This window comes from Gymnoscopelus microlampas (assembly GCF_963454915.1).
Source record: "Gymnoscopelus microlampas genome assembly, chromosome: 18".
NCBI lineage: Eukaryota > Metazoa > Chordata > Actinopteri > Myctophiformes > Myctophidae > Gymnoscopelus > Gymnoscopelus microlampas.
In genome coordinates this window covers 9,560,763-9,569,540 of record NC_139955.1, presented here as the reverse complement: position 1 = coordinate 9,569,540, position 8,778 = coordinate 9,560,763, and the positions used below count along the sequence as shown (strand labels likewise).

Genomic DNA, 8,778 nt, shown 5'->3' with positions numbered 1-8,778 from the left:
CTGCTCTTCCCCAAACCTCGCCTCCTCCCACTGCAGAGACGTTACCTACAGCACCCACCCTCCCCCTGGCCCTCAGCGCTGACCCCACCCTGGGCCTGGCCGTGGCCCCCTGCCCTCCCACCCATGAGGCTCCATCCATAGCCCCCGACCTTCACAGCGCTCCTCCGCCCACCTCAGCCGTCGGCCCCTGGGACCCGTCCGGAGACGACGACCCCAAGAACTCTCTCCCGCTGCCCATCGACCTCCCTCTGCCGTCCAGCATCATGGAACCGGGCACCGTGTCCGTCCTGACGGAAGAGTGTCTCCTTCAGCCGAGTCGCACCTGCCTCGGCTGCTTCATCGAGACCCGCGACGCCACAGACCCCGGCTCCATCCACGACCCGGTCCTCGACGCCACCGCCAACCCCGACCCGGACTCGGGGCTGAGCGTGAGGATAGGGGACGTGGGCCGGGAGGACTTCTCCGACATCAGCAACATCAGCATCCAGTGCCTGAGCCACGCCGGGGAGGCGGTGAGTCACTTCGGAGACCAGCTGATCTCTGACCAGCTGCTCAGCTTCCCCCTGCCCAAAGCCCCCGGTGACGGGAAGAGAGGCGATGGGGACAAATCGTCGGAGGACTGCGACGACCCGGAGGACGACGCCACGGCTAAGAACTTGTATGAGGGGCTGCTGCTGGACAAGGTGAGCGGGGAGGAGGTTCTGCTGGCGAACGCCGGCCAGGACTGGGGCTACTTTGAGTCCTTCATCAGCGAGAGCAAGATGGAGCTGCTAGACCTGTGTTCCAAGAACGAGCTGTCGGTCAACCTCTTCTCTGAGGAGGACGTCGACAACCTGTTCGACGACGAGGACGACGACTCCACTCTGAGCAGCGACGTCTGCTCGCTGAAGATTCGCTACGAGTCGTTCCAGGACAACATGAGGGAGAAGACCAACGTTCTCCAGGAAGAAACCCAGTTCAACTTCTTCCCCAGCGTCCTGGCCAACTGTGCCAAGAAAGAGGAGGGGGGCACAGTGCTGCGGAGGGGCACTGAGGACGTCCAATCCAAAACGGATGAGCTGAACCTGGCGGCGGAGCCGGAGGGGAAGGCAGGAGACTGCAGCGGCGGAAGCCCCATGGACGGCTCCCAAGGCTCCTCCCCCATGTCCACGGCCAAGATCAACTACCTGATGGACTTCAACTCCACAGAGGAGTCGGGGGAGTACAGCGACGACAGCTCCTGCACCGGCTCCTCCTCAGACACGCTGCAGGAGGGCAAGCAGAAGAAGGGTCACTCCAGGAGGTTCCTCAGCCCTTCCAACCCTCTTAACTATGGCTTGCGTTCCAAGAGGAAAGTCCGATACAGCGATGACTACCTATACGATGTTGACTCCATCGAGAGCGAGAAGAACGCAGAGAAAAAAGAGAAAGCCCCCTCTGGCCAGAAAGAGGAGGAGGACGTCGACTGGTGCCCCAAAAAACGCCGGAAAACCTGCCGCAAGGAGCCACCCGTGGTCATTAAGTACATCATCATCAACCGCTTCAAAGGAGAAAGACACATGTCTGTAAAACTGGGGAGGCTGGACCCTGCCGAGGTGTCTGTGAGCTTAAACACAGATGTAGTGAACAAATATGAGACACTGGCTCCTCTGAAGGATTTCTGGCATGAGAGGCAAAGAGAGAGAGAGGAGCAGCTTAAGCTGGCTGCCAGAGATAAACGGCAGCGCGGCATTCACCTAAACGGACGGCACCATCGTCCCTTTAACTCAAGCCATCCCAAAAGGAAATACAAGATCGCAAACAGACTTAAGGTTCAGAGAATTCATGCTGTGGCGCGGTCGGCCCTGGCGCTGGGCTCCTCTCTCTCTGATCGGGGCCAGGGAGTTGTCACTAAAGAGGAGACCATCCCCTCCATCGCAGGAGCAGAAATAATAGCGGCCACCGGCCTCCCAGTGTCATTAGACTCAAACTCCATCACGCACAGAGCTAGAGCCAAGAGCCGCTCCCAGGAGAGGATGGAGAGAGAAGGGAGGAGAATGGGAGGAAACAAAATGATCAGGATAAGGAAATTCAAAAGCGAAGCACGACTGAAGAGCAAGACAATTAAAGAGACAGAGGGAGAGGAGGGGAGGAGTGTGACAAATGAAACGGATGTCTGTGCCTCTGCAGCGCATATCGACGGCCCCGCCGTCGGCTTAGGAGAGGCAGACGTCAGCCCTCTGTTCTCTGACGGCCCCCCTGCAGCACATGCGTCTGAGGAGAAGTTCCCCTTTGCTCCCTCTACCTGCTCCCCCGACAAAGCTCCCTCCTCCGGGGAGGTGGAGGCGGGGGTCCCTGTCATCCCCGGGGGCTACCTGCAGACCCTGTTGGATGCCACAGACTCCTCCGGTGGAGCAGCGCTCCCCTTTTTCCCCCAGCAGTCCTCCAGGCAGCAGTATCCCCTGGGCCTGTCTCTGGAGGAGAAGCAGTTCTCCTCGCTGCAGCTCGCACAGAGCTGCGTTCTCTCCCCTCCCTCGGAGTCTGAGCTGCAGCAGTCTCCTCAGAACTGCCCCAGCTTCCCGCCCATGTGGCACCCGCAGCTCTGCCCCGGCCACGGCCAGAGCTTTGGGCCCGAGACCCCCGAGACCCCCATCTTACCCAGCAACTTCCCCGCCGATTTGTCCATGAACGACAGCCTGCCGGTGTCCGGCTACACCCAGCTGAGCTCCGAAGCCGACAGGCTGCTTTACGAGAAGAACTACCTGGCTGACGCTGGCCTGCAGCCCGGGGCAGAGCTGCAGGCATGTCAGTCTGCCTGTGTGGATGGCCAGGTGCAGTACCAGAGAGGTTCGCTGTGCACAGACAATGGCAGGCTCATCAGCTACGACTCAGTGGGCTCTCTGTCAGCCGCATCCAGCAATTACAGCTCCCTCAGCCTCAAATCGTGCGAGCACGAGGTCGAGGAGGAAGGCCGAGACAGCTTCTTAGCTCACTGCAGTCCCAAAGTGTTGATTCAGCAGAGTGTGGACGCCCTCACCCCTCTTCGAGAGTCCTCAGACCTGCTGGATATCTCCAACTTCACCCCGGATAAGTTCAGGCACTCGTCCCTGTCCGAGCTTTCGCCCCCCGAGACCCCCAACCTGTCCCCTCAGGTGGTCGGCCGCGAGATGAAGATGGCGGGGAAAGTCGGCGACTACCAGGAGGTGAGCGACATCCCCCTGGACGCCGGCAGGGAGGTGAAGTGGAACTGTGATGTCATGCAACAACATGAGCACGCCGTGAGTGTGTACGCAGTAGAGGAAGGGCAGTTTCCGCTGCACAACTTCAACAGCGAGGCCGGCTTAGACCCGGATAAAAAAGAGCTGGGCGACGCGGACTTTGATGAAGCGATCAATGGAGCGAAAAGCACAAAATCAAAGAGGAAAGGGAGTTACAAGCAGACGGCTGCAGGGCAGGGCCCAAAGAAACCCAGAGCCCCCAGGGCAGGCAAGACAGACAAGGTCAAGGCTCCCAAACAGAACTCTCGTTCCACCAAAAAGATAAAGGCCATGTTGGAGGGAAAGGCGGCGAAGAACCAGGTGGGTGGTTGCGGGGTAGGTCTGACTGACAGCAGCTGCACTGGGGACTGGTCTGGCACGGCCTGGTCAGAGAGTAACAGTCTGGTCGGAGACGACCAGAGAGAGTTTGAAGAACCCTCCAACATTCTGTCCAACATCGTCTCCGGCATGGCAGAGGTCCAAAGGTTCATGATGGCCTCCATAGAGCCTCTGTGGGACCCTATGTCCGAGGCCTGCATGCCCCCCGAGGCCAACAGCCTCAACCTAAAGACCCTCAAAATCTTGGCGGGCACCGAGGCCGATCTGAAGAAAAAAGGAGGCGCGCTAGCGGGGGCTGGGAGGGACAGGAAGGCCGGGGTGAAGGGAGGCAAGAACCAGGCCAAATTCAATGCCTCTCATCCCTTGTTCCCTCAGCTAGCTTTGGGCTGTAACATGTTTGATAAACCCAGCTTCATTAACCCCGGACCCGCACACAAAAAGCTGTACCGCCACAAGACCAGTGCAAAGTTCCCCCGGATTGAGACACTGAAGGGGAAGCGAGCTGAGAGAGACCCTAATAAGGACATAGCACTGATGGCCTCTTTTGAGAAACTGAGGTAATATTTTGTTATCGGCTGCTGATGCACCCTGCTCCTCACCTCACCCCCCCCCCCCCCCCCTCCCCGAGCATACCTACACTGACGCTATGCCAGAGCTGCATGACTACTATGTTCCCCCCGAATACCCCCCCACTCCACGCCCACCCGCCCTGCCCTGCCCCGCCCGCTCCGTCCCTCCCACTTCCTTTTAACCCCCGAAGAGGAAATTAATATCTGCATGAAAAAAAAAACTTCTTGTACTTTGCAAACTACCTATTGAGTGATTGTGTCAAAGCTTGATTGAGATTCGAAACGACCATGGCTGCATTTTTTTCTTGCTTTTGTTGTTTCTGCTTTGTTCTTTCTTCTTATAGTCGTTTTCAGTTGAATTTTTTGTCTGAAAAGAAAAGAGAAAAAAAAGCCTTGAAAACAGTTCTGTCGCCTTTTTGAGAAACTTTGCTTTTGTATTTTTTCTTAGTGAAACTAGCCGCCCCGAATTCTGTATTTATTCTCCCTTTTCCCTAAAGATGTAGCTATATACACAAAAATGCATTGAGTGACATCTACGCACCCCTCCTCCTCATCTGTTTTTGTATGCAGAATATGGATGTCCTGTTGTTGCTGTCTTTCATACACTGCCTGGCTCATTTCAAGAGGGAAACCTTCAAGTAATGAGCTCTATTTCAGCCCAAGACTTCTTTAAGACAAGATGGGACCATTTTGTATTGATGACATATCAAACGTTGTCTTAATCTTTTCTTTTTCTTTTCTCTCTCCTCAATGTTGGAATGACTTGCCATTTTCCTTTATCAAATGTTTCTGTTTAGTTTTTTCTTTTTCTTTTTTTCTGGAGTTTAAGAGGAACTGGTTATCTAAATTCACATTTTTACGCCTTGCAAATTCACAAAAGCTCCACCCTCAGAGTATTTTTGTCAATGTTGTTGTACAGGGACATGCAATATTTGCAACAAAAAAAAAAGAAAAAAAGATCATTATAATCTTTAAAAATCAATGTGCCAAAAGTAACAATGCTGTGTAAATGACCTCTTATATATGTGTGAATATTGGCTGTTCCTCTTTTTTTATCCATTGGAATATTGGCTGCTCGGATTGCAGACTCCTGACAAAGACTTTATTGTAACAGTCCAGGAATTCTTTATTTGGAACGTTTCTCTCTCTCTCTCTCCTCTCTCCTCTCTCTGACGAAAGGCACCAACAGCTGACAGTGGTACGACCACCACTCACTAAACCAAAACACAAAGACTCCTCTCTGAATTGTCCTCCCCCCCCCCACACACACACTTTGTTTGCCAAATTCAATTTACCTCAACATCGCCTGGCTCTGAGAAGCAAAAACTAAAAGGGAGTCGAAGGAGAGATCCGCTCTGAAGGCTCCTTGAAGAGGAACGAGATGAAAGAAAGGAGAAGTTCAAACGAGCTTTCATTGAACCAAGGAGAGTGTAGTGCCAATGTTTTGAGGGTAAGCAAGGCAATTATCTGTCCCGTTCGTCTGGGCTGTGCTTTCACTGAAAAGATGTTTTGTATTAGAAATTCAAGGCAATGTATTACTCTTAGAGATGTTGATTACACACGTCACTGGCGAAGGAATACACTCCTGACATTGAAGTGTCCGCAGTTAGATTTAATATGAATGTCACTTCTCGCTTAGAACGGAATTAGTGCTATTATAAAAATGGAAAGGAAAAGCATGCGTCTGCATCGACTCCACGTGGGACTCCTACTCCCGTTTCAACTGAAATCATGGTCTCTTGAGACAGATGTGTTGCTCCCACAGTGTCTGCTTCTGCGCCTAATAGTCTGTAATTCGGAAGCTCTGAAAATGAGTAGAAAATAAAGCAGATGTCCCACCTCCCCCCCACTTCCATTGCACCTGTGCAGCCACTTAGATAACGCTAGAAATGAGTGGGAATAAAATGTTTTGAAGACTAACTAGCTAGCTGCTTTCCAAAAATGAAAATAATAATAATTCACAGACTGCAATTATTTCCCAATTTAGTCGTTATGCCAATGAACCCTCCCCGCACATTTCTGCATTGCCACTGCATTGTACCCTACTGGCTCACCTGCCAGTGAGGAGCCCCCATCGGGAGGACGTAGCACCTTCCGTGCTACTCCCCGCGCTCAACACCCCCTGCTGACAGGCGCTGCCCCAGCCCGTAGGAAATACAGCGACACAAATTTCGCCCTCGCCGCCTGGCTTCCCTGCCTCCGAACGTGGCCAATCGTGGCCGAATAGAGGTTCAGCACCGCCGTGGATTCGAACCCCTATTTTGCGGTGGTGAACAGGTACCCCTGCACCACCCAAGCGCCCTTTTAAAAAGTATTTTTAAATATAGGCTACAGTATTTTCGTGAACAGCGCTTAAGATTCGGAGAAACTTTTACGGGGTGGAATTACAGACTCTGTAGCATTAAAAGATTGTGGAAGAGACAGTCTGGCTGGAGAGACTACTGAAATGTAACAAATGAGACAAGAATTATACCACCCATTCCCATGCAGTTTCATTACGTTTTTTTTAACACTTAACCCCAATTTCAGAAATCTCAAAAATAGCAGATCTGCAAGCTCACAACGTGACGCATCGCTTTAAAAATGTTCGCCTATATAAAGTAGGCCCAATGAAAAGAATGGGGATGGCAGGTTTAATATGGTTAAATACTATGTTCATATCATGTTCATCAAAGTTTAGTTTTTTCTCTCTTTGAATGTGTGTTTCTCCCAATGGATTTAGATATTATCTTCCATTATAGTACCATGTTTTTTTATTTTATGTTGACATGTTGACATGGAAGAGTCCAAACTAGAAAAGCAAGCCGATATGGACATGAATAGAGGGTATACGAACCATGGTTTCTTGTTGTTTATCTCCCCAGGCAATTTATATTAATTACAGTCTTTAGATTAATCTTACTGACTGGTTGCAGTGAAATGAACATTTGGAAGGAAATCTATCTTAAAATATACTATGCATTCATGTCAAAGCTGAAGACTGTCCTGATTCCATGTACAAACAGAAGATTTTCTTTTTTTAATCAATTTCATCGCATCACAACTACCATGATGACACATATGCAAAACTCTAAATAAATTCACAATCAAAAAGACTTTCAGACATTTGTAGGATGACAACTACACAAGCCTGTTCTGTTATTGGCATGAACATTTCCTAAGCAAATTTATAACAGTGACATCCTCAATGTTAATGTATTGATTTGTAACTTTGAGAGTGTACAAATGTAACCATTTTGCACACTCTCAGAGTTAAAGGTCTTGTAAGAGATATTATTTGGTTAAAACAAGATGTTTTTTCTTTTTTTGTTAAGAAAGTTAAAGCTCTATATTAAGATAGTTGAAAGTATTTGTTCTTTTTTTCTCTTTTTTTAATCACTTCCACAGGATACATCCTGCATCCTGTGTGGGCTCTCTCTCCTGATTGAACAAAATTGTTATCCGAAAATGTCGGGGAGGCCCCTGTTACTGACCAAACACTCTATGGCAATGAGTCCTATAGGAATATGGAGCTATTTAACTCTTATTTTAACAAAGGATATCACCCCCCTGTCAAATTAGCACTGAGGATTTTGCTGTGAGCGTAGGCCTACTGTAGAGCTGCACTCTCTCTTCCAAATACCTTCCCAAACAGAACAGCAATTAACTGCAGGTCTACATGGAGATTTGCCAATGTATCGAAGGTTGATTTGGAAGCGAGCCACGTCAACATCGGATACGCACAGGTGATAGGAATTGATTGCTTGCAATATGGCAGGAACCGTAATCAATCTGTGTCTCTTTTCTTTTCTTCTCCTCTCCTTGCCATGATTCCTGCGTTTGTTTCCTCCAGACTGTATCAGGGTTTAGGACCAAGACAAGCTGCTGATGGAAGCTCCACATGGGCCAAACCGGGCCATTTAGTCTGCCTTCTCTCTGTTCTGCCTATTGTCAAATTGAATGTACTTCTCTTTGAGTTTCTTAGACGTTGGTTTTTGCTTTCTTTATTAAAAAACGTGCCACTGTCGAGCTGCCTCATGTTAATGGTGCTAATGCCTAAGCTGTGCTCTGTCGCGCTTCTGCGTCGCACGCCGGCAATAGCCAATCTACAAGCTCACAACGCGCCGCAGATGTGATGCATTACGAGCTTATAGATCTGCTATTTCCGCCGCGTGACAGTGTCGCACGACAAAGTATGAATCGGGCCTAAGAAAGCTGACAATTGTTTCATTTGCTTTTCTTTTTCTTTCGGTTTCTTTTTGGTTTCCCATACATGAACAGAAAAGAAATGCAAAATAGATTAGGTACCTTAACCCTCTTTATGAATGTATATTATATTGTTATGTTATGTTTGATGTATTCACTCCATGATTCTTTGACATTGATTGGAATTACTTTCGCTCTTTTCATTAAAAGAATACCGAGCTTTATATATACTGTCTAGAGTTGTTACCAGAAGGAATCTTAATGAACTCTTGACGCGACAAAATCTTGTATATTTTTTGTGTGCCAATTTGTAACATATTTTCTAAGTGTATATTTTTCTTAGAAAGTGCTGTGAAGTATTTGTGTGTGTGAGTAACCTTTTATGCGCCTCTACAGGCAGTGGAAAGGATATTACAATGACAAGCTTCTGGTTTTAAAAACCAAAATATGAAAGTATCGACAGAAAACTA

The 8,778-nt window shown here is 49.3% G+C and overlaps 1 protein-coding gene across 1 annotated transcript; it reads left to right on the top strand.

The window, feature by feature from the left end:
- Positions 1-221: 221 nt before the first annotated feature.
- nexmifb (neurite extension and migration factor b) lies at positions 222-4,115 on the top strand (the record flags this gene model as incomplete). Its single annotated transcript, XM_084041284.1, has 1 exon — positions 222-4,115. The coding sequence occupies exon 1, from the start codon at positions 264-266 to the stop codon at positions 4,113-4,115; it is 3,852 nt and encodes a 1,283-aa protein (XP_083897410.1). The 5' UTR covers positions 222-263.
- Between the last annotated feature and the right edge of the window lie 4,663 nt (positions 4,116-8,778).